This window comes from Pseudorasbora parva, chromosome 2 (assembly GCF_024679245.1).
Source record: "Pseudorasbora parva isolate DD20220531a chromosome 2, ASM2467924v1, whole genome shotgun sequence".
Classification (NCBI taxonomy): Eukaryota; Metazoa; Chordata; class Actinopteri; order Cypriniformes; family Gobionidae; genus Pseudorasbora; species Pseudorasbora parva.
This window is the reverse complement of record NC_090173.1, coordinates 31,179,299-31,205,958: the sequence shown is the minus strand read 5'-3', so window position 1 is coordinate 31,205,958 and position 26,660 is coordinate 31,179,299. Positions and strand designations below refer to the sequence as shown.

The 26,660-nt window shown below is 38.3% G+C and overlaps 1 protein-coding gene across 1 annotated transcript; it reads left to right on the top strand.

The window, feature by feature from the left end:
• Positions 1-1,615: 1,615 nt before the first annotated feature.
• On the top strand, positions 1,616-17,625 carry si:ch211-51c14.1 (protein kinase C and casein kinase substrate in neurons protein 1). The gene is made up of 10 exons (XM_067428931.1): positions 1,616-1,880; positions 5,014-5,080; positions 9,764-9,920; positions 11,700-11,935; positions 12,131-12,286; positions 13,245-13,420; positions 13,525-13,645; positions 14,014-14,087; positions 17,301-17,380; positions 17,473-17,625. Exons 2-10 carry the CDS (start codon positions 5,021-5,023, stop codon positions 17,580-17,582), a joined length of 1,170 nt encoding a protein of 389 aa, XP_067285032.1. The 5' UTR covers positions 1,616-1,880; positions 5,014-5,020; the 3' UTR covers positions 17,583-17,625.
• The last annotated feature ends 9,035 nt before the right edge of the window (positions 17,626-26,660 follow it).

Genomic DNA, 26,660 nt, shown 5'->3' with positions numbered 1-26,660 from the left:
ATGGGCTGTGGTATTTTAATTAAGATAGTTTTGGGTTCATGTAATTGTGCTTACCATCTGTGGCCCAGTTTACATTCTGACTTAGAATTCTGATTCTATCATGGTGATCTGCAGAGTTAAATATCATTATTCTGAAGCAACATTCTCATCAGCTTTGATGTATTTAAATCTTCATATTTATGATATTTTTACCTTTTACAAAGGACATTCCCCCCACCTACACTTCAGCTTTCCCTTTATATTCTTACATTTTTTCAATAAATTAAATTATAATAAGACAGGTTTTTACTAAACAAATTAAATAATATACACTGAAAATTGCATTAAATAATGTTATGAGATTGTTTTAAATACATATTTTAATACAAACAAGAAATGTTGAAAAGAATGTTTAAACATTAAACTAAACCGCCAGGTGGCGGCAGGCCTTAATGAGTGAATCATCGGTTCGATTCGTTCAAACGGCCGATTCGTTCATAAATGAGGCAGTGGTTTACGAATAGGTCATCATTGAATCTTTGATTCAACTGCTTAATTCAAAACGCTTAATAATTCAACGCACTGTTGCTGTGAGATGCGTTAGGCTACGTTCTGATGTGGAAATATGATATGATCTTGGAAATATTTTCGCTGCTGAAATAGAACAAAAGCAGTCAATATTGCATCTACAATGTAAGTGACTTTGATGTTAATTAATTGTTTATGGCATCATCGTGAGCAGCTTACTCTTGGTTGTGTCCGTCAGGAAAACAGTAGCCTATCTTGTTGTGTCAGTGATGTTTTTTAACTGTATTATATGTTATAAAATATAAAAACTTTGGATTTTTACTGCCGTATTTTACTGAGTTGTGAGCAGGGGCTGATTTGTTCATTTCTCCTCGAGGCTGCACGAGCCAACAGCTTAACCGTCAGTTAATTATCCATTTATATTATTATCCACTAATTATCCAGACAAGCCTTAATGTCCAGTCCCGAAACTGATCAAAAATGTAATGAAACGTTGTAGAAATGTAGTGGAGTAGAAAGTAGAATAAATGCTGCAAAATGTAACGAAGTAAAAGTCAAAAGTATGCACTTTGGATTCTACTTCAGTAAAGTAGCCTACAGATAGCCTACGTGAAAAATGAACTTAAGTAAAGTAACGAAGTATTTGTACTTTGTTACATTCCACTACTGATTTTGGATGGGCTCTTGCCAGTATATGTATAACAGCTGGCACATTTTTAACACTGAGACTTTGTTCAACAAACCCTTTCATTCCCTCTTTAAGAACCACTGGATGTCCAAGACAGCTGTTGTGTGGAACGCCGAGACCATGGGTATTTCTGAGGTATAGGTATTGTGATAAATAGTGCTGTTACAAAAGACACAATTCACAGAAGATAAAGTATTTTCTACCTAACTGTGGTAAGTAAAAAGAAAAAGTGTGCAACATGTGTCTCTAAGGTAGGCTAAGTAAAAAAGAAAAAGTGTACAACAGATTTAGGCCTCTCTTGAATGAGATGAATCCACACTAATTGTCTGGATTGAAACCCATTTCATTTCTGCTTTACTGTGAGGAGCAGCTCTCTGCTCAAATGAGAGGGAGAGGGAGGAGTGTTGTCATGTAGTATGATCTCCAGAGCGAAAAGTCTGGTTGTCCGCAGCTGCTTTGGAAAGAGGGGGAACTAGAAAGCGAGAGAGGAGAGGAGAGAAAGAAAGTGACAGGAAGCCACCTCGTTAAACACTGACAGCGGGTCAAAGACAGAGAAGAGAAGAAAGAGGGTGTCCAGAACATACCATAACCATATGGTGGCTTTAAAAGTGGAATAATCAAAAGAAATCTGTTACTTTGGAAAATAAAAGGGTAAACTATAGGAAACTCTCTGGAAAAGTTAGAGGTGAGTTTGTCGTCTCCTTTTTCTCTGCCCTTCATTTATTCTTGATGTGTTTGTGTCAAGTTAGATCACATTGCGTTGATGAGTTCTGCAGCATTCATAGACTATTTCCGTCTGATGCATTCATAAGTTGCTATATATTTCTTCAGTGTGTGGGTGTGTGTTGAGTTATGTATGACACTCAAAATGGGGACAGGGGGAGGAGAGAGAAAGAGAGCCAGGGTGGGTGAGGGGTATGGGGGTATGAGGGGCTTTGAAAAGAGGGAGAAAAGAGAAAATAAGAGGAGGGAAGAGGGAGATTCACAGCAACGTCATGCTGATCTTTTCAGAGAAATGGGTCATTCACTTCTCTCAAAAGTTACAGAACCTTTCAAACTGTTTTTAATATCCATTTTGAACAATTGTATTGCACTTTGTCTCTTTTAAAATGCTATTCTATTCTTTATTTGTAATATAAATGATGATTTATTTAATTCAGTCAAGCAGATGTGTTCATCCTTTTATTTTCTTACACATAACATTGCATGAGGATACATTAGGTTAATTTTATACAAAAGGCTAAATGTAAATAGGCAAAAAAGCAACAAAATTAAAATACTGTTAACACAAACTCACCCTTGTGTTCCTCCAAACTCGTATGACTATGAACACGAAAGCAAATGCAAATTCCAGCGAGTTGTTAATTGACTTTCATATGGGGAAAATATATGGAAGTCAATGGGTCCATCAACTGTTTGGTTACCCATTCTTCAAAATATCTTCTTTTGTGTTCAGCAAAAGAAAGACATTCATAGAGGTTTGGAAGACCTTGAGGGTGAGTAAATAATGGCAGACATTTCATTTTTGGGTGAAATATCCTTTTAAAGTCAACATAAAATTCAAATGAACCATTAATCAGTATTTTCTAAAGGCATCATATTAACCTTATTGTGAGCGATTCATCCATGTTTAACTTTATTTTTATTGAGCTCATAATTTTTCATCAAAGTGTTATAACTTAATATTCCAGTGAATAGACTTATATCTGTTGACATATCCTGGACCTGTCCAAAAACTACAATCTTACAATCTTTCAATTACATGTACGTCACATTATTGTAAGAAAAGATCTGTACTTCCGTAACACCACAACCTTAAGAACTGGATCAATCTAATTTATGAACATTTCATTTAGATCATTTTTTCAAAACAAAATGAATGGTTTTCATTGAAAAGATACAACTTAATAACAACTTAGATTTCAGTCTGCTCCTCACACAAAGCTGCATAACACTTGGAATGTAGCCTATGAATCATTCATTCTTTCATGGGGTTTTTGCATCCTCTTTGAAGCTTGAAAGCTTCAGTCTATGTTCAACAAATCTCATTTTTCAAAATATCTTTTGTCTTCCATACATCAAAGAGAGTCAACTGATGCAAATTTAAAGATAGCATGTTAATGTGAATTATCAATTTAAACGTGTGCTCCCTGCTCATATTCTCTGAGAGCACAAGGTCTGGAGGGAGAGGAACAGAGGGGGAACAGGAAGTGAGGTTAAAGTTCAAATATAGGGTGATTTACTATACCCATGACCCCTGCAGTGGGAAAATGGATAGAAAGAGACCATTTAGGATAATGCACTGAGGGACAAGGACTCATGAGAGGGATTGAGAGAGAGAGAGGACAAATAACAGCTTGTTCATGCACTTCCCTTCTGTCATCTTGTTCTCTATCCATGTCTTGTGACAAAATGTGGTTTATTGCATTAACAGAAACAAATGGCCACAGGCATTTTGGGCTGTCAGTGGTGTGTATTTCTGGCATGTGTGTGTTTGGGGCAGCTCAAATGTGTGTGCGGGCTTTTCGGCCTGCCACATGTGCCAGTGTTTGCAAGCTTGAGAACTTGTGTTTTAGAAAAAGAACTAGTGTGTTTGTTTGTTTGTTTGTGTGTGTGTGTGTGTGTGTGTGTGTGTGTGTGTGTGTGTGTGTGTGTGTGTGTGTGTGTGTGTGTGTGTGTGAGTATACACTATGTTGGTGAACTTTCACCCCTGTTTATTTTGGGATGGCTCAAGTTTCAGATCCCAGAGCTCTGGATCAAGGCAGATAGCAGTGGAGAATAGTGAGCACTAGCAGTCTCACTATAACTCTCAAAGTCACTTAAACTCTCGCATGTGCTTTAAGTGTTTACACTTTAACTAGTCAGTAAAAAATTTCATCTAGAAAACTCTTTGATCCTCACTAAGTAACTTGGTATATAACTATCCTCTCTTCCTGTACTTGACATCAAGATCATTAAACTTGTTTGTTAGAGCCATGCACTTTGTGATGCAGTTCGTAAACTGTATAGTTCAAATAAAAGAAAGCTTGTAAAACACAACACCCTCTGCATGCTATTAGACACAGTACAATATTCAGCTCAGTCACACATATCTGGCTAATGTCTGCCTGTTAAAAGACAATCTAATAGATTCTAGCCAATTCTATGTCAAATAGCCAGAACTAGCCAAACATGACCTCTATTGTTCAGCTAATTTTGCAACTCACAATAAACAAATTATTTTTGTTCTAAATGTGCATCAGTTACAGTTGTTTTATTGTTTGTTAGTTGTTTTGGATTTATACTGACACCTAGTGGTGTGGATGCAGATTTACGTACGGATGCGCACACGCGCGCTCACACACACATTTTACACTGTACACACTGTATATTGTATCCCCCTAAACCTACCCATCACAGAAAAAATAATGCGTTTTTACATTTTCGACAAACTTCACTTAGTATGATATATAAGCTTTTTTTATTTTTATTTTGGGCAAGGACAAGGATTTCAGATATTGCCATCTTTGTGGGGACATTTTGGGTTTACCAGGACACACAAACAGACATGTTTTTGGTTGTAGATGCCATTGTTGAAATGCAATTTTAATATGTCAAAAACGATTAATTTATTGCACAGTTTAAATTGTACAATAACAGGGCTTGTTTCCAATGTGTAATAGTATAGAATAAAAACATCTTCATTTCATGTGAATATAGATATTCTGAACATTTTCCACAATACCATTTTAATTTATTTTTCTCTAATCTTTTTTTAATAAGGAAAAAGAGTGCAACTTTAATGCTTTAAAGTGATGTGTGCCATATCTCTATTCCAGACTCATCATGTCAACGCTACCGGCAGAGACAGGCCCTGAGGATGCAAACAACCAGAGCTTCTGGATGGTAAGTGAGAAGGGGAGGAAGGACAGAAGTGAGTCAGACAGGGTCATGGACCTGAAGAAATACCATACGTGTTTTGTTAAGTATGTGTTACCAGAAATGCATGTGGGTGATGTAGCTCAATTTGGTTTTTCGCACCTACAGTTTGTTTAACAACATATGACAAGATTTGTTTGGACATTAAGTGAAATGGTTAATAAAATCTTCTGAACACTCTCTATTAGCCAGATGAAAATTTAAGTCAAGTGATTTTACCTCTTAAAGAGACTATTTCAGCATGGTTTAAGGGTTTTTTAAACTTTAATCTCAGTCTATAAATTTCATACATTGTGCCTCCACCCATTTTAATTAGCTCAGCTTTTGTCTCTCAGCTCCTTAATTCGTTTGCTTTTCTGTTCTGCAATATTGCTGGGAGTCATGCAGTAGCCTTTAATAGCTTTATAAACTTTTAACATTTTTTATGTAGGTTTTTAACCATTATAGGAAAAATGTTTGAGCATAGTACTCAAAAATACAGTATTTTTATACTGCAGAAAATACTGTAGTATTTTTAGGATGTCCTGAGACTTTCTGTCTTAACCTACAGAGCATCCTAAAAGTATTGACAGCACTTTACTTTTTCCACATTTTGTTGTTACCACCTTATTCAAAAATAGATTCAAATCATTTTTTGTTTCAAAATTCAACAAACAATAATGATATTTTTTAAAATTTGTTTGAAATCTCTACAAATTTATTAAAGGGGCGATGAATTGAGAAATCAACTTTCCCTTGAGCTTTTGATATATAAAAGGTCATGGTAATATAAGATTATCCTCTAAGTTTCAGAGCTGAAAACGTCCTTGTTAGTCAAAGAACACCTTTTATAGACACCAGGCCCAAAAATCAGTCGTGAGCTTCATTCTTACGTCATAGCACTACGAAACACGCCTCTACAGAACGAACGTGTAATTCAGTAGCCCTGCCCACCAACTCATTGAGCTGTTCGGTCCCTCATGTGAACTGAACTGACAGAGGCTATATGACAGCGGAGCTTAAGCTCATTAAATATGCAAATCTTCGCCAATCCTAGCCGTGGGCGTTTACTTCCAAGTCTCCATTGCGTCACTCCCATCAAAACCCAGCATCCAGAAGACAGCCTCAAAACCAGTGTAGAAAATAGCCTATTATTAATTAGTTATGATGTTTCTGAATGTAAAAACCTCAAACAACAGAAGAAAAAAAGAAAAAAAGCCAGTTCATGACACCTTTAAAAATAAAAACAAAACAAAAATCACATGTACATAAGTATTCACAGCCTTAGCCAGGATTTAAAATTGAGCTCAGGTGCATCCTGTTTCCACTGATCATCCTTGAGATGTTTCTAAAACTTGATTGAGTCTATATGTGGTAAATTCAGTTGATTGAACATGATTTGGAAAGGCACACACCAGTCTATATAAGATCCCACAGTTAACAGTGCATGTCAGAGCACAAACCAAGCCATGAAGTCCAAGGAATCGTCTGTAGACCTCCGAGACAGGATTGTATCATGGCACAGATCTGAGGAAGTGCACAGAAACATTTCTGCAGCATTGAAGGTCCCATTGAGCACAGTGGCCTCCATCATCCTTAAATGGAAGAAGTTTGGAACCACTATGACTCTTCCTAGAGCTGGCCGCCTGGCCAACCTGAGTGATCGGGGGAGAAGGGCCTTAGTCAGGTAGGTGACCAAGAAAAACCTTGATCACCTCCCTGAAGAAACTTCCAGAAGAACAACCATCTCTGCAGCACTCCAACAATCAGGCCTTTATTATAGAGTGGCTAGATGGAAGCCACTCCTCAGTAAAAGGCACATGACAGCACGCCTGGAGTTTGCCAAAAGGAAACATAAGAAAAGGACAAATAAGAAACAAAATTCTCTGGTCTGATGAAACAAAGGTTGAACTCTTTGGCCTGAATGGCAAGCATAATATCTGGAGTAATAAATTAGCATATTTCATCCGACCAATAAAATAAAAGTGTTTTAATACAAAAAAAAGTCAACCTTCAAATAATTATGTTCAGTTATGCACTCAATAATTGGTCGGGAATCCTTTTGCAGAAATGACTGCTTCAATGCGGCGTGGCATGGAGGCGATCAGCCTGTGGCACTGCTGAGGTGTTATGGAGGCCCAGGATGCTTCGATAGCGGCCTTAAGCTCATCCAGAGTGTTGGGTCTTGCGTCTCTCAGCTTTCTCTTCACAATATCCCACAGATTCTCTATGGGGTTCAGGTCAGGAGAGTTGGCAGGCCAATTGAGCACAGTAATACTATGGTCAGTAAACCATTTACCAGTGGTTTTGGCACTGTGAGCAGGTGCCAGGTCGTGCTGAAAAACAAAATCTTCATCTCCATAAAACTTTTCAGCAGATGGAAGCATGAAGTGCTCCAAAATCTCCTGATAGCTAGCTGTATTGACCCTGCCCTTGATAAAACACAGTGGACCAACACCAGCAGCTGACATGGCACCCCAGACCATCACTGACTGTGGGTACTTGACACTGGACTTCAGGCATTTTGGCATTTCCTTCTCCCCAGTCTTCCTCCAGACTCTGGCACCTTGATTTCCGAATGACATGCACAATTTGCTTTCATCCGAAAAAAGTACTTTGGACCACTGAGTCAAGTGCTGCTTCTCTGTAGCCCAAAAGTGGCTTGACCTGGGGAATGCGGCACCTGTAGCCCATTTCCTGCACACGCCTGTGCACGGTGGCTCTGGAGTTTTCTACTCCAGACTCAGTCCACTGCTTCCGCAGGTCCCCCAAGGTCTGGAATCGGTCCTTCTCCACAATCTTCCTCAGGGTCCGGTCACCTCTTCTCGTTGTGCAGCGTTTTTTGCCACACTTTTTCCTTCCCACAGACTTCCCACTGAGGTGCCTTGATACAGCACTCTGGGAAATCATCAGTATTAAAACAATAAAAGACCTGAAATATTTTAGTTGGTGTGCAATGAATCTAAAATATATGAAAGTTTAATTTTTATCATATTATGAAAAATAATGAACTTTATCACAATATACTAATTTTTTGAGAAGGAAATATATATATATATATATATATATATATATATATATATATATATATATATATATATATAGAGAGAGAGAGAGAGAGAGAGAGAGAGAGAGAGAGAGAGAGAGAGAGAGAGAGAGAGAGAGAGAGAGAGAGAGAGAGAGGGAAGAACAATAAATGTGATATTCCTAATGTTAAAATATTCATAGGTTCTAGTGATCCTGATAATGGTAATTATGTGATGATACTGCATATATAATACAGGCATGTACTACATATAATACATACAGCGTTCTTGACATGTTCATGTCTTATTTTAAAATGTTCATGCCTTATATTTAAAGCAAATAGCAAGTTGTTATTTAGCAGTTGATTTTTCCCCCCAAAGCATCTAAGTGAGTTTTATTTTATTAGATTTTATGGAGTTTTCTGATAATTGTTATTATCTACACCATCTAGAGTTCCTACTACAACTTTGAGAGCGGTTTGAAGCTGTTTAAGATTCTCGTCGCCTCTCCTCTTAGCCTGAGCACTTTTTGCTGAGTTGCCATCCCATCTGGAGCTTAGCCAGCAGTACAGTTTTCAGTGAAATGTTTCGACCACTGATGTTTAGTGAGTTTACAACAACAAACTGATATCACCAGCAAGGGTTTTGTTGCATGTCCTACCTTGTAATTGGCTGGCGGCTGACCAGAACTGAGCGCAGTAGGGTTTGTGTTCATCATAGATGATGTGATTGGTTAACCACAGCACTGGTAGAAGATGAGTAGAAGTGCAGTGAGGAAATGCTGAAAGGTTTAGCCAGAGTTGTTCGATTTTTAAATAGACTTGTCTGTTCAGTGAAACAATTCTGTTTAAATACTTTTCCGCTATGAGTCCAGCTGAATGTTATATTTCGTTTGACAAGGATTGTGTTATTTGTTGAGTTTCTGTGATTCTCTGATTGGTTGGCAGGTGCTGCCCTGCACTGCTCTTGGCTGGAGTTGGGATTCCTCAGCTGTTTTTACTTTTTTCTCAGACAGGGGAAAATACGTGCTGCAAACCACAGCCGAGAGAGAGAGAGAGAGAGAGAGAGAGAGAGAGAGAGAGAGAGAGAGAGAGAGAGAGAGAGAGAGAGACGGGCACAAAAGGAAGATGTAGAAGAGAGAGAGATAAAATGATAAAATTGTGGGGGAGCCACTAATGGTAGCCAGCAAAATAGTAAAACACGCTTCACATCAGCAAACATGACGCCTATTCTGAAATGGCCATTATGTTCACCCTCCTCCCTCATTCTCTCTCATTTATCGTGTTATTGCAGTTAATCAGCCCCTTTCACTGCATTGTCCATGTGACGCTCCACTTACCGTGGCCTGAATTCTCTCGTCTCTAGTCACAGATGTTTTTTCGGGGAATAATATTTGAATTGTGCTCTAGTTTTCCACACCACATGTTGTCTTCTGGCGCTTATATTAGAAACAAAGCTTACGCTATACTGATAACTTGTCCAATCCATAGCAAACAAACCCAGTGACCCTGCTGAAAAAGAAATGAGGCCAATCGCTCAGATGAAAACGTGACATTTTCCCTGTGCCATAGATTAAATATCTCATTCTTGACCCCTTAAACAACCTATAAACCTTACAGTTCTGTTCTGTCTGTCTGTGTCTCAGCCAGGGAACTACCACCGGACAGTGAAGAGGACCGAAGATGCCTTCCAGGCATGTAATGACATAGTGGCATGTTTCCAGGAGAGGGCCAGGGTCGAGAGACAGTACGCCCAGCAACTTAGTGAGTGGAGTACCAAATGGAAACCCCTAGTGGATGCAAGTGAGTACTGCAGCTTTATCAAGAACTTGGGCACAGTGCAATACTGTTCAAAGGTTTGGGGTTGGTAAGATTTTTGATGGTTTTGAAAGTGTCTATTGCTTACCATGGCCGCATTAATTGGATCAAAAATACAGTAAAAATTGTGTTGTGAAATATTATTACAATTTCAAATAAATGTTTTCTATTTTAAATATTTTAAAATGTATTCCTGTGTATTCCAATATATATAAAAACAATGTAAAAATTTTTGGGGCACTGTAAATATTATGAATAAAAACAGAATGCAATGATGTGGAAGTTTCACATTTCAATATTGTATACAGAATACAACATAGATGACATATTAAATGTATAAACTGAGAAAATGTATAATTTTAAGGAAAAAAATAAGTTAATTTAATTTCAACTGGACAATGCCATTTTTACCACTGTGTAGCATCCCCTCTTCTTTTTATAACAGTCTGCAAATGTCTGGGTACTGAGGACAGAAGTTGCTTAAGTTTAGGAATAGGAATGTTGTCCCATTCTTGTCTAATACAGGTTTTCTAGTTGCTCAACTGTCTTAGGTCTTCTTTGTCGCATCTTCCTCTTTGTGATGCGGCAAATGTTTTCTATGGGTAAAAAATCTGGACTGGCCATTTTAGTACCCGGATCCTCCTACGCAGCAATGATGTTGTAATTGATGCAGTATGTGGTCTGGCATTGTCATATTGGAAAATGCAAGGTCTTCCCTGAAAGGGACAACATCTGGATGGGAGCATATGTTGTTCTAGAACTTGGATATACCTTCAGCATTGATGGTGCCTTTCCAGATGTGTAAGCTGCCGATGCCACACACGCTCATGCAATGCAACCCCATACCATCAGAGATGCAGGCTTCTGAACTGAGCGCTAATAACAACGTGGCTCATTGTCCTCTTTAGTTTTCCACTTTGCCACAGTGCATTTTAAATGAGCCATGGCCAAGAGAAAATGCCTGAGCTTTTCCTGAGCATGTTTAGATATGACTTATTTTTTGACCTATAGAGTTTTAGCCGGCAACGGCAAATGGCACTGTGGATTGTGTTCACTGACAATAATTTTCTGAAAGTATTCCTGAGCCCATGTTGTGATTTCCATTACAGTAGCCTTCCTGTATGTGATGCAGTGCCATCTAAGGGCCTGAAGATCATGGGCATCCAGTATGGTTTACCGGCCTTGACCCTTACACTCAGAGATTGTTCTAGATTCTCTGAATCTTTGGATGATATTATGCACTGTAGATGATGATAACTTCAAACTCTTTGCAATTTTTCTCTGAGAAAATCCTTTCAGATAATACTGGTGATCCTCTGCTCATCTTGACTTCTGAGAGAAACTGTCACTCTGAGAGGCTCTTTTTATACCCAATCATGTTTCCAATTGATTCCCAACGTTCATGAAATCTCTCAAATCAACATCCCAGCTTTCATGAAATCCAAAATGTTCCAATATTTGGCATGACATTTCAAAATAACTCAATGTAATGTCTGATAAATGTAAAGAATTGCATGTAGTAAATACTGTACCGTGGTTATGTTAACTATACAAAATGAATGCTAAAATATTGTCACACGACAAAAAAAGTAGTGCCATTTCGAACATAATATTCTGTGGAGAACTGCTGCACATTAAGGATCAGTGGATCTGCATTTTGCATATGATGCCCACATTTTAGCTTAGTATCTGATGAAGAGGTTTGTTTTTGTGGCCCTAACAGGTCCTCTCATTTATTTCATGAATATGTTGGTCATTTTCCAGGTCCTCTTTACGGATCTCTGTTACGAGCGTGGCAGTGCTTCCTCTCTTCTGCTGACCGCCTCTCCTCACTGCACTCCTCCATCTGCCGGGCTCTGGTGTCAGAGGATGGAGATCGCATCCGGACGTGGCAGAAAGACACTTTCCATAAGAAGATATTTGGAGGTTTCAAGGAATCCCAGGATTTTGAAACCGGTTTCTCACGTGCTCAGAAGCCCTGGGCCAAGAGACTGAAGAAGGTAGAAAGCAATGCGGTTTTCACTGATTTCACGTCCTGCTCAGTATTGTTGGGAGAAAAACATTTTTTTTTTTACATGTCTATACATGTTAACTGTGGAATAATTGGCGAATAATGAACTGTTGGATTATTGAAAACAAATATAGTGTGCAATACTGAATAAATCTGACCACTGAATGTGTGATTTTTATGACAGTTAGAGAAGGCCAGGTCAGCATTTCACAAAGCTTGTCGCAAGGAACACATGGCTCGTGAGCGGGAGGCCCATGCCCAAGGCAACCCTGACATTGCCATTGAGAAACAGAGGAAGATCCAGGAAGAGACCGAACTTGCTCACCAGGAGACAGAGAAAGTGAGTGTTGTGTGGAGAAAACTACCAGAAAGAGACAGAAAACGAAAGAGAAAATGTAGAGTTTCGTTGGAGCAGAAAAAAAAACTGCATTTACTGTACATTTACAAACTGCGTTATGATGCAGTGAAGCCATATAATATCCACTGGTTTCACAGTCAAGGCTTAAGCTAGACCCTGACTAAAATGCAAGTATGAGCTGTTTTAACTAAAAAAGCAACTATTGTTTGTCTCATGTTTTGTCTCAAGCACAATGTTGGGTCTCAATGCCCTAATTGAACTAAGGCCTGATCCTGCATTAATTGAATCCCTGTCTGTGAAACCAGGCCTATATGTATGAAGAATTAATATACAGCACTCAACAGAAAAGAGAGGAGGTGGAAAACCAACTCAGGTGTGAAGGAAAAAAAACAGACATCTTAATAGATGTAAATCTGGTCATAGTCTTGTGACATAATCTTTGATTGGCATTAACATCTCTGGCATTTAATTCATGTTTATTTATATATATATATATATATATATATATATATATATATATATATATATATATATATATATATATATATATATATATATATATATATATATATATATATATATATATATATATATAAATTAATGTATATACACTATTGTCTAAATTTTGGGTACTTTTAATGTAATAATGTAATAATCTTATGCTCACCCAAGCTACAGTTATTTGAGCAAAAATACAGTAAAAACAGTCAAATTTGTATTTTAATATATTTTAAAATATAATTTATGTGATGTGTTCATTGTCACATGATCCTTCAGAAAACATATTATGTTGATTTGATGCGCAAAAAACATTTCTTATTATCAGTGTTGTGTTGCTAAATATGTTTGTTTTTGTATTTTTAGGATTCTTTAATGACACTCAATCACATAAGCATTGAATGGCACATCTGACTGATTGACTGCAAATTTCTGTGTGTAGGTGCGAGCCCGCTATGAGAAAGTTCTTGAGGAAGTGACGCGTTATGCACCACGCTACATGGAGGAAATGGAGTCTATCTTTGACCAATCACAAGAGGAGGAGAGAAAGAGGATAAGCTTTCTTAAACAGGCTTTCCTTTCCATCCATAGACATTTGGATGTCACCAACAATGACAGGTGTGTGAGAAGGGTCGTTCTGGTCAAAATCTCAATTTCAGTATTACTCACTATGAGTAAATTATACAAGGTTTTTTTAATCTCTCTTTCTCTCTCTCTGTTAGCATAAAAGCTGTGTACAATGAGCTCCATAACACTCTGATGTCCATCAGCGAGCAGGAGGATTTGCGCTGGTGGAAGAATACACATGGGCCAGGAATGCCCACTGACTGGCCTCAATTTCAGGTATATTGCAAATACATTTAAACAGGCAAACATTAACTTAAACTTGAGTATTACATGGTGATTACCTGCCATGAGGTTAGGGTGTCATAGGTGGATGCTATGGTTGTCAAGTGCCTAAGTCAAATGAGCCATGAGAAATGTGCAATAAGCCGCATTCATATCACTCATGTCCAGAGCAAAAGCAAGCTGTTATGTTTTTTAGCATATTGTTTTGAGTTGAATGCATTGCTGAGGGTGTCAGAGTGACGTTTCTGTTGTTATCTGTGATATGTATGTATCTCACAGAGGCACATCTTCAAATAGACTGCGTTCTGTTGTGCCAAATCCCACGTTTACTCCTTCACTCATTCTTTCGCTCTCTATTTCAGGAGTGGACTCCAGACAAGAAGCATAAAAAGGGAAAGAAGGAGGTGGAGCAGAAAACAGCAATGATGGAGAGAAGGTCAGTTTACTACAGTGATATTTGCTGCGGGGCTCTTACAGCACAGGGCTGCCTGTTTGTTATTCGCTACAAACCTGACTTGGACTTCAGGCTGCTGAGTATTGACGATTTGCTAAGCTCAGCCGCCTCGGTTACTGTTGCTCAGACAAGCTAGATCCCATAGGAATGTGATTTTAAATAAAATACAGTAGCAAACGTCGAGTGGTTATTTTTATGTACACAGGGATGCAAACAGCACGCTTTTCGGCGCCTCCCGCTTTTTTCACGTCATTTTGGGTGACTTGTGTGAATCGTGCAGTTCCGATTAGTTTTTTTAAGAAGGGGTGGGGGTGGTGGTGGTGTGGTTAACCGTGTTTCTTCTGGCTGTGCATCTTTTAATATCTGTGGTATCTGCCACTGAAACAGTTCTCCCTGAGACCAGAGTTCGGAGCTGTGCCTTGCGTTCTGGCAAAGTTCTGGTGAGATCACCGGAGGTTAGGTATTGTTGGTTTATAATGTTATACAGGGTTTTTCCTGCATAGAAAATTACGAGATGGAAGCCTCCGTCTGTCGACAAAACTCAGACAGGCAGACAATTGCTCAGATTCAGCCTGTCGTGAAATTTATCATCACATGATCCTGAAGTAATCACTCTTATATTATGATTTGCTGCTACAAAGTCATCTAAAGCCATTCCTTACTTAAAGCTACACTGTGTAACTTTTTTTAGTTCATTCTTAGCTAAAAACACTTAGTTCTTTTAAAAATATATGTGCTCATTAATGTATATTTACTTCTTTCAAGTAATAAAGTATTCTCGTAAGTTTATAATATGCCATTGAAAATACATACGGGTGGGGGGTTCAAATGCTGGTCTCCATGTTGCCCCTCCATCTTGAAAGTACATTAGCCAAAGAGGGACATACCCGTTAATTCAAGCTTCGCCTTTCGCGTTTTAAGACTTGATGACACCGTGTCGAATGTGAAGAGGGGGACTCCCATGTTAATCTTGGACTAAATCGGCCACCGTAGGAGTTAAAACAAAATCAGAATTGAGAGGAACAGAAACTATTATTCACTGGATTGTCATATACCTTTTGGGGGAAAATATCACACAGTGTAGCTTTAATGTGTGGGACAAGGATATTATATTAATATTATTTCCATCGTTAAATTAAAGTTGATGGAAACTCGTCTTCCTCCGATGCAGCTGTCAACGATCTCCGTTCAGCTTTCAAACTGTGCGTTGCGTTTGGTTACGACAGTCAGCAGGTAGAACTCTCCAAGATCATATATTTCCATTATAATAATTGATCTGTAAATAAGGGCTGTGGATTTGAGTTTATAGCTGTTTCTGAACGAATGTTGTAACGTTACTTGCTATCGGGGGACAACACAAGGAATCATTAGCATCACATGCACAATAACTGGAATCTAAAACTGTAAAGAAACAAATGATCAGTAAACTGTTGGACAGATATACGTTATAGACCGGGGTGCCGTGTAAAAGGTACTCGCACTTGCACTGCGGTTCATTTCACATCTGGGTTGTAACTTGTAACTTAAAAATAATGCTTAATGTATGTTTCTGTCAATGGATACATGTGCTGGCTCCTCAGTAATACACAAAAACAACCGCGATAATAAAAGAAAAACATGGGCGAAACGGTCTCTCTTTGTAAACTGTTCAATGCATGCAAGTGCTGCCGTATGACTAGTCATTTCTCCTAGTCATTATCACCTGGGTATATTCGCCAGAAGACACGAATGAGCGCTCATCCGTGCACACGTCTCAGCGCGCAAATATTGAGTTATCTTTCAAGTATTTCGCTTAAACGGACAAACTCACACAAGAAGTTCGTCAAAATGTCCATCTTGATGAGTATCCTAGCAGACATAGTCTGAATATGCCTTAAGTGAACTTTATACAGTCACAACAGAACTCTTCCTAACAATACAGTTCAGTTAACTCAATTGTTGAGATAATAAAAATATGTTAAAATCATTTATAATCATGATGTTGTGTCATGATTATACATATGTGCCCTGGCAACAATGTTTTACTGTAGTTTTGGATAAATTCTGTTTAAACCTGTCTAAGAATGGTAATAGTCAAAAATGTTATAATATGTGGCATTCTGTTTGGAGAAAGATGATCATGTTTGATTGGTAAATCAAAAAGTTTAAATGAATGAATGAGGCATTTATATAGCGCTTTCATATGTACTGTACAGCCAAAGCACATCACACTCATGTCAGGGATCTCTCCTCAACCACCACCAGTGTGCAGCATCCACATGGATGATGCAACGGTGCCAGTGTGCTCACCACACACCAGCAATAGGTGGAGAGGAGAGAGAGTGATAGAGTCAATTCAGTGGATGGGGATTATTAGGAGGCCATGATTGGTAAGGGCCAATCGAGGGAATTTGGCTATGACATATATTTTTTATGAGAAGTGCAATGGGATTTTATTGACCACAGAGAGTCAGGACCTCGGTTTAACGTCTCATCCAAAGGACGGTGCTCTTTGTGTGCTCTTCGGTGCTCAGTGTCCCCTTCACCATACTGGGGTGTTAGGACCCACACAGACCACAGGGTGAGCGCCCCCTGCTGGCCTCACTAACACCTCTACCAGCAGCAACCTGATTTTCCCAGTTGGTCTCCCATCCAGGTACTGACCAGGCTCAGCCCTGCTTAGATTTAATGGGAAACCAGTCCTGGGCTACATGGTGATATGGCTGCTGGTTAAGTCATAGTTATTAGAAATTAAGTCTTAATTATGAGATAAAACATCAAAATCGACATACTGAGCTAGAGATACAGTTAAAATTAAGATAATTATGACAGTCAATATTTTTGTCATAATTTGACAATGTATGTCAAAATGTTATTTTATAATAATCTCCTAATATCAATAAGTTTTATCTTGTAATGATTTTCAGCATGTCCTAATTGTTTTGTCATTTTAAGTTATATTAATTATATATTCTCATCTCATAATATTATATTCAATAATTTTGACTTTTTGTCTCATGGCATTTTATTTAAATGAATTAAATAAATGTTTTTGCCATAATTTAGACATTTTAACTTAATGTGACTAAAACTACCCAAACACACGTTTTGCATTAGAAAAGAGCAAAAGCTTGTCTGCTGATATGGTGGATATGGTGTAATAAAGTAGGAGTGGCTTAGTTTATTGACTGTGTCTGTTTTCCTTCCTCATCTCAGTGTAATGATTGGAGGAGTGAGAGTCAGAGCTCTTTATGACTATGTTGGACAGGAGACAGATGAACTCTCCTTCAAAGCAGGTAAGCTGTCTTTGTGTTTGTATATTCATATTATGTGTCTATATGATGTACGTGTACTACCGCTGATTCTTTCTGTTTGTGTGTGTGTTCAGGTGAGGAGTTTCTAAAGATCGAGGATGAGGATGATCAGGGTTGGTGCAGAGGCATGATGGACGGAGGGAAAGAGGGCCTTTACCCGGCTAACTATGTGGAGGTGGTGTAGATCTACAGGATGACACAGAGCTCCCGCTCTGGGATACATAAATGTCTACGTCTACATAATGTCTACATAAAAGGTACGGGTTTAGAGCTGAATTAAGTGCGTGAAGTTGGGATCTGAACAAGAAACTGCATCCAAAGCGATTTCACTTTGATCTTACTTGAGAACATTGGTTTCACAGACAGGGCTTAGATTAAGCCAAGAGTAGGCCTTAGTTAAATTAGGACATTTAAGTAGTTTTTATAAGTGTGCCTTAGAAAATCTGAAAACTTGAGACAAAACAATGCCACTGACATATTCTGTCAGTGCAAGTTGCTTTCGGTTAAATCAGCTTAAACATGCATTTTAGTCTGGGACTTGCTGAAGCCTTGTCTGTGAAACCGGGTATATATGTTTTATTGTGCATCACATTGTGTCTTTAGTTCAAAATATGCAGAGATTTTCATACGATTATGATATGAATAGGTACAGTGCCCTCCACAATTATTGGCACCCCTGTTTAAGATGTGGTCATGGACTTCTAAAAATGCTCCTTTTTTTTTTAAACAACATAGAACCCAAATGCAAAAAAAAGATAAAAATCCAACCTTTCATTTAAGTACATTACTTTGGTGGTAACCCCCCCCCCCCCCCCACACACACACACACACACACATTTAGAAAAAAAATTAAACCTTGAACTCATGTGTCCCACAATTATTGGCACCCCTAACAATTCCTCTGAAAAATGTAATTGATTTTTAAATTATTTTATTTTTCTGTAGTTGCTAAAGTTGGTCAGGATATCTAGGAACTTTTAATTTGTAATTCATGACTTCCTGCTTCCCTGGGGTATAAATCTGACGTGACACAGAGGCCTAATTCTCTTACCCATTTGTCAACATGGCAAAGACAAGAAAACACACAATTCAAGTAAGGCAGATGAGTGTCGACCTTCATAAGTCAGGCAATGGCTACAAGAAAATAGCCACTCTCCTTAACTTGCCCGTATCTACAGTCAGAGGAACCACTAAGAAGTTTAAAACAACTGGGACAGTGACAAACAAGGCTGGAAGAGGTCCCAAGTTTATCTTGCCACAACACACAGTGAGGAGGATGATGAGAGAAGAGAAGTAAAAAAATGTCCTAAGCTCACTGTCACAGAATTGCATCAAAGAGTGGCATCTTGAGGTCACAAAATCTTGAAAACAACCACCAGATGCTCTCTACATGCCAACAAGCTGTTTGGGAGGCGTGCAAGGAAAAATCCTTTTCTCATTAACACTCGTCTAGAGTTTAAGCGGTACTGGGACTTCAACTGGGATCGTGTGCTTTGGTCAGATGAGACTTAGATTGAGCACTCTACAAACACTCTAAGTGGGTCTGGCGTAAAACAAAAGATGAGTATTCCGAAAAGCACCTCATGCCCATCGTGAAGTATGGTGGAGGATCTGTGATGCTGTGGGCCTTTTTCTCTTCCAAAGGCCCTGGGAACCTTCTTAGGGTGCATGGCATTATGAACCCTTTGAACTACCAGGACAATTTAAATAAAAACCTGATGGCCTCTGCCAGAAAGCTGAAGATGGGTCATCATCACCAGGATAATGATCCAAAACATGTGGCAAAATCTACACAAAAATGGTTCAGCAGTCACAAACTCAAGGTTTTCCCATGGCTATCTCAGTCCCCAGATCTCAACCCAGTCGAAAACCTGTGGGGCGAGCTAAAGAAGAGAGTTCATAAGAGAGGACCCAGGACACTATGATCTAGAAAGACTATGAAAAGAAGAATAGTCAAAGATCCCTCTCTCTGTGTTCTCCAATCTTGTGAAATGTTATAGGAGGAGATTAAGTGCTATCTTGTTGGCAAAAGGGGGTTGAACAAAGTATTAACATCTGGGGTGCCAATAATTGTGGGCTTTTTTTCTTTCTAAATGGGTGATTTTTTTTTAACCACCAAATGAATGTACTTAAATGAAAGGTTGGATTTTTCTCTTTCTTGCATTTGGGTTCTATGTTGTTTAAAAAATAAGGAGAATTTTTAGAAGTCCATGACCACGTCTTAAACAGGGGTGCCAAACAGGTTGTGGAGGGCACTATATATATATATATATATATATATATATATAGAGAGAGAGAGAGAGAGAGAGAGAGAGAGAGAGAGAGAGAGAGAGAGAGAGAGAGAGAGAGAGAGAGAGAGAGAGAGAGAGAGAAGAGAAAGAGAGAGAGAGAGAGAGAGAGAGAGAGAGAGAGAGAGAGAGAGAGAGAGAGAATATAAATTACATTGTCTTGATGCATGCATGAATCTAAAAAGTATTTTGAGGACAGTGTCTCACGCCAAAGACTTCAGTGCATATTTACATTTTATCAATGACATAATTGTTCTGTTGAGAATTGTTATATCTGATGCCTGTACAAAAGGGATTAGATGGGTATGATGTCATTTACAGCTGCGAATTTCACGCAAGTTGTTAATTGGGATGATAATATGCTATATTTTATCTTGCTTCAGTCTTGTTGTTAAATGTCACTTGTCTCACATTTGATAATTTTAGTTACACAAATGCTGTATTAATCAACACCGTTTTAAAGTGATAGCCATGGGACCCATTACGACGGTCTCTTCTTATGTATTTCTGTTGTGTTTTAAGATGTCATTCTAACCAAAGAAAAAGTATCAATGCAAATGAGCACAATGTTTATTTGTGCAGTAGTGGAGGTAAATTACATTGGCTCAGAGCCATAGTTTATGCACCATCTAATGCAAATACTACCAGTATTAAAAGGGATACCAATTACTCCGAGTCTTGTTCTTATTAATCATCTTGGAAAAACTTTCATTTTGCACATACACATTATTATTCATGATACACATTTTATTATTCCTGTTCATATTTTATTCTGTGCTTGTCCCCAGACCACAGTGGAAATGCTAGTGGAAATATATGGGGCTTTAATTAAATGTGTGTGTGTGTGTGTGTGTGTGTGTGTGTGTGTGTGTGTGTGTGTGTGTGTGTGTGTGTGTGTGTGTGTAATTTAGCTATACTATAATTTGCTATACAATATACTCTCCAGGGCTACTCCAGGGCTGTATTTTGATCAAAAATACAGTTAAAACAGTAATACTGTGAAATATTATTACAATATTATTATAACAGCATTTATTTTAAATATAAATATTTTATAACATCATAAATGTGTTTTCTGTAAATGTTTTTACAGAACAAATGCATTCATATAAAAAGATATAGTATTTTTTAATAACATTTTTTAATGTTATTTTTTAAAACATTTTTAGGTTTTCTAAAAAAAACTAAAAAAAGAGAGAAAACAATAGTCTGCTATGTCCTCAATTATATAGCTGTGTGTGTGTGTGTGTGTGTGTGTGTGTGTGTGTGTGTGTGTGTGTGTGTGTGTGTGTGTGTGTGTGTGTGTGTGTGTGTGTGTGTCTGCAGACACATTTGAGTCAGCCTGCTCACATATCTTAGGATTTCAGCTTCACTGGACCCCACAGCACATCTTTTAATAGTGTCAGATCATTCAGTGTGTTGCCCTGAGTGGTTGTCACACACATTCTCACTCACATACACGCTTATAGTGCATCATGAGTGCATGATTCAGAAATGTTCCCACTCTGGGCTTGATTTTCCTAGGGTCAATTCCTTTCCCACAGTTTTGAGCAACATTAACAAAACATTGAAAAAATAAGCACGGCCCAAAAATCTGCTGATTACTGCTCTCTGACGGCATTAAATACCTTACAGGAAAAATAATAACACTGGCATAAAACTGGCATAAGCTATGAGTAGGTCAATGACCCAACCCAAAAATTTGCTTTTACTTCACAGTTTTTAAAACGCTCAGAGACAGACTGTTTACCAAGCAAATTTTTTTATTTTTACTCTCTCTTATTTGATGTATGACAGTAAATATATCCAAACATACCTCAGAACAGTATTAGGCCTGTGTAGAGCCTAATAGCAAAAAATTATCCCAATTGTCCCAGTTCATTTTATCCAAAACTCTTAAATCCCAGATGCCAGTTTGATTGCTGCCCTACTGACTGTCCATATGGTCCATGTGGTCAGTGCTGGCAGCACTGTTGCTACTTGGGTGGGTACCTTAAACAAACAGGACACTGCAGAGTTTTAAACTTCTCCACTAGCAGCTTTGGGGATATTTGTACAAAAAGGCTTCTATTGATGGTAAATGTGGGCTTTAAAAATCATCTTGCTGGCAGGCACATTTCTGTGAGGGTTCTGACGAGAGGGAAAAATATTCCCTATTTAAAATAATCATAAATCATATCATTTTTGTACGCCATTAGTTTTATAGTTAAAGCTACACTGTGTAACTTTTTTAGTTTATTCTTAGCTAAAAACACTTAGTTCTTTCAAATATATATATGTGCTCATTAATGTATATTTACTTCTTTCAAGTAATAAAGTATTCTCATAAGTTTATAATATGCCATTGAAAATACATACGGGTGAGGGGTTCGAATGCTGGTCGCCATATTGCTCCTCCATCTTGAAAGTACATTAGTCAAAGAGGGACATACCCATAAATTCATGCTTCGATTTCGCGTTTTAAGACTTGATGGCACCGTGTCGAATGTGAAGAGGGGGATTGCCATGTTAATCTTGGACTAAATCGGCCACCGTAGGAGTTCAAACGAAATCAGAATTGAGAGGAACAGAAACTAATATTCACTGGATGGTCATATACCTTTTCACCGCTAGATGGGGGAAAATATCACACAGTGTAGCTTTAAAGAGCTGCATAGAGATATGCCTATATTTAAATTAATGCACGCACACACACACACCGGTCTGGTTCACTATCTTTTTGGTGACTCTCCATAGATGTAATGGTTTTTATACCGTACAAACGGTACATAAATCCCCCTACACTGCTCCTGTCCCTAAACCTATCCATCACAGGAAACAATCTACATTTTTACTTAAAAAAAAAAAAAAACATCATCCTGTATGATTCATAAACCTTTTGACCGCTGGCTGGTCCCCACAATGTATGCTCTAGGTGATCTTAGGTTTTACTATCCTCATGGGGCCATTTGTTCCCCACAATGTAATATAAACACACACACACACACACACACACACACACACACACACACACACACACCATTTAATGTTTTAATATTCAAAGATCGTAAGATTAATATTCATTCAGTGAGAATTGAACATCCGACACTCAAAATGGAATCGAAACCCTTGGTTCAGTAGTACACGGTCATAGACTAAGCAAAGAAGATATTCGATATATGCTGCGGACGTTGTATTCTGCTGAACTGTTTGAAAGAACATTCCAAACTCATCCATACTGGTGCTGGATTCTTTTATAGATCAATTTCAACGCACACCAAGTGCCTCTCAAATTTCAGAATTGGCCTGCCCGCATTTTCTCATAAGCTGATTATCTTACAATGCTGATGTGTTCTATTTATCATTTCAAGTGGATAATTGTTATGTAACTTCTATAGAAATAGATGACAAAGCCTGTCGCAACAGATGAACATGGTCTCAGCCAGCAGAAGGCGCTGTTGATTCATGAAGCAATTAGCTTTAATAACTGTTGGTCAGTTACAGCTAAACACAACTGGGTCTCCACCATGGTCTCCACTGGGTGTACTTCAATACCTACATTTTATATTGGACATCGATTGGCAACTGTTTTTTTGTTTTGTTTTTTGTTTTTTTAAGGTAAGCAAAAATGTCCTTGAAAACAAACACCGAATTAAATGTAGGCCATGCAAACAGCTTGACATCGACTGAAAACGAAAATTAACGTACCGCTTTGTAGGTAAATAAAAAAACAACAGAAGGGTAATTTTAGACCTAGCACATTAAACAACAAACCCTAGGCCAAATTTTGTATTAGCATATGTAATGGATTAATTTACTCCAAAATGCCAAGCCTATGATTCGACCCAAGCCGGAGACTATTTTGCTTTCCTATAATTATAGCATTATGCATTGTCTCATGTCATACTACAAACCTCCGAATCATTTTGTCATTCGCAAGTTGAACTACCCATTCTCACACCAACATACAAAAGTAGGCTAAGTAAATAATTTTAGGAAGTGACGAGGTCGTTTGCAGAAAGCCTCTCAAAATTATTGAAGTCTATGTTTATTTTAATTTAAACCACCGAATCATCAAGTTTACTTTATGCAAACAAACATGCGCCGTGGATGTAGGCCTTCCTCTGTTTCGTCTTAAAACTCCCTCGACCAATCTCCGTACTATGGAAGATCGGGCCTTCTGCTCTGCAGCCCCCATTCTGTGGAATGCTCTCTCTGACCACCTGCGGACTCCACAGACTATAGATGCTTTTAAGCGTGGTCTTAAAACCCACCTTTTTAGCAGAGCTTTTAATTGACTTGTTACTTGTTTATTTTATTTTTTCCACTTTTATTTATTTTTATTTTATTAATTTACTTATTTATTTATTGTTGTTGATTGTTTTGAATTCTGTAGCACTTTGAGATTTTGTTTAATATAAAGTGCATTATAAATAAAATGTATTATTATTATTATTATTATTATTATTATTATTATTATTATTATTATTATTATTATTATTATGTTGATGAGTTTAATTCCATGTGTCTCTAAGGCCCTGTCCACACGAAGCCAGCGCTTTCCCAATCCGATCTTTTTTTCCCCTCGTTTCAAGAAATATCTGCGTCCACACGAGATTACAAAAACGGACTAAAAACGATGTAGTTTGCATGCCAGGCCAGTGTGTGGCGCTGTAATTCTGCCACAGAAATACACTAAAAACGGAGAAGAAGAGTTGTGGCTAGCAGTGGTCGGAGGTGAGGCAAAATCTCACAATAAAATAACAATAAATACTAGGGGTGTAACGGTTCACAAAATTCACGGTTCGGTTCGATACGATACACTGGTGTCACGGTTCGGTTCGGTACGGTTCGGTATGTTTTAGATACAGCAAAAAGAAAAAATTGGCAGAAATTACCTTTTATTATTATTATTTTATTAAAACTAACAAAGTATGATTTTTTGTTGTTGTATGATTTTACCCATCTTCTATGTAGTTACAGGAATAAGACATTAGCTCTTTACATTAGCGTGTGCGGTGCGTGTTGCATTGTGTATGCGTTGCAGGAGCCCCACACCCTGTAGTGCTTTACATATGCTGCGTTTGCAGTCCGCAACTGATCCGCTGTTGCATATCACAAACACAGCATTTATTCATTATTTTTTATTTAAAATCCAAAAGTTTTTACTGAACATGCCTCGTCAGAATTCCAATTCTCTTTGTTTACTCTTTAATAGAAGTCAGGTTACGTAGCCTACTACATTTAAACAACATTTTATTAAATTCATTTATTCATATTTATATACTTTAGATTTAGCTCACACAAGTGGCAAAACATTTAAACATAGTTTATAGCCTTAAATCACAAACATTTTAAATTAGAAACTTACAATAGTCTATTCAAAAACAGCCGACTCTCGTCTTTTCTTTCGTTTTTACACCCTTTTAAAAGAAATCCTGCAGGTCAAAAAGAACTTTGCTTTTCACCTCCAAGAAAGTGCGAGTGCTATCCATTATGGCACATTTTTTTAACCTAAATGCCAGGTAAGGTGTCGTTTTGTTGCTTTACTTGAGAAAAAAAGCCATGTGTTGACTTTGAAACAAGAGTATATTTTAAATGAGATGCATCTGTGGTGAAATGACTAGATTTTCGCGTCAGTACATGTTAATTTTAATGCGAACAATGTTCTACCAACGCAGCGCAGCAAAAAATAGACTCGGTACGAAAGCGATCCGTGCACTGCTGCAGACGCAACGCACCTGGAACGGACTGACGGACAGCACCCGCGTGCAGTTTGAAAGCTGTCATCCGTTAACATGGGTACGGAAAAAAATACACACCGCACACGCACTGCACACGGAGTATGTGTAAAACGGGCGTTAGGTCTCATATCCGCGGCTATAAATGGACCACTCGCCGCGGTGATGTCTTTTGCCATTTGAATAAGTTGGAAATGTCTGTCTAAATGCTGCGGGGATAGTTTGTGGGATAGTTTGTGGCTGTTTCTCCTTTTTATCGTCTTGTTGTCGGCGTAAAGACAACAAGATCGTCTTGTTGTCGGCTTTGATTGACATGACATGAATTATTCCCGCTGCTGTACTATCAGCAAATGCGACATACCGTTGTTTTTTAATCCATCATAGCTTACCAAGAATCCAAAGTTCACCCAAACACCAGACCTGTTGGTTATTGGAGGATCTTCTATTTCTGGTTTGTTAAATGCAATTGCCATTTTGCCACGAGCATTCAGCGCGTAGCCTACTGAGAAAGCGAGCACCTGACTGAGCAGCCTAAAACATATTTGGTTGGTTTTTTTTTCTTTCACTTCGGCGGTGTCAGGGGCCTTGCCTGTTACGTCGTTTTGGTTATTGGGCTACCTTGTTGAACGCATATTGTTATATTTCACACACTTTTTTATTTTCCAAATCTAATTAATTAGTCCAAGAACCGTTCGGTACATAATGCGTACCGCGTACCGAACCGAAAGCCTCGTACCGAACGGTTCAATACGAATACGCGTATCGTTACACCCCTAATAAATACATTTGCTACTTAACAGATGTGTTTTATTAATGCCTACACCTACCCCAACCCAAAACATACCCTTACAACAATGCAGATACGTTAATTAAATGACGTGATATTGATGTGCGCATGCCCAGTGCCCGTAGTTGTATCCCTTAACTCTTTCACCGTGCTGGACGTAGTGTGATGACATAACCGTTTCAGAAAATATACGGATTCGCTGTACACACGAAAACGGAAGATGATCGTTTTCAGATTTATCCGCTTTGGGACCCGGTTTCGAAAAATATCGGATGCATGCTTCTAAAACGCCGGATCCGTGTGGACGAAACGCTGATACGGTACAAAATTTATACGTATACAGCTAAACGCGTCTCCGTGTGGACGGGGCCTAATAAGAGTAGTTCAGCATCTGTCATTCAGGCCCCGCCTTATTGTGTGTGTGTGTGTGTGTGTGTGTGTGTGTGTGTGTGTGTGTGTGTGTGTGT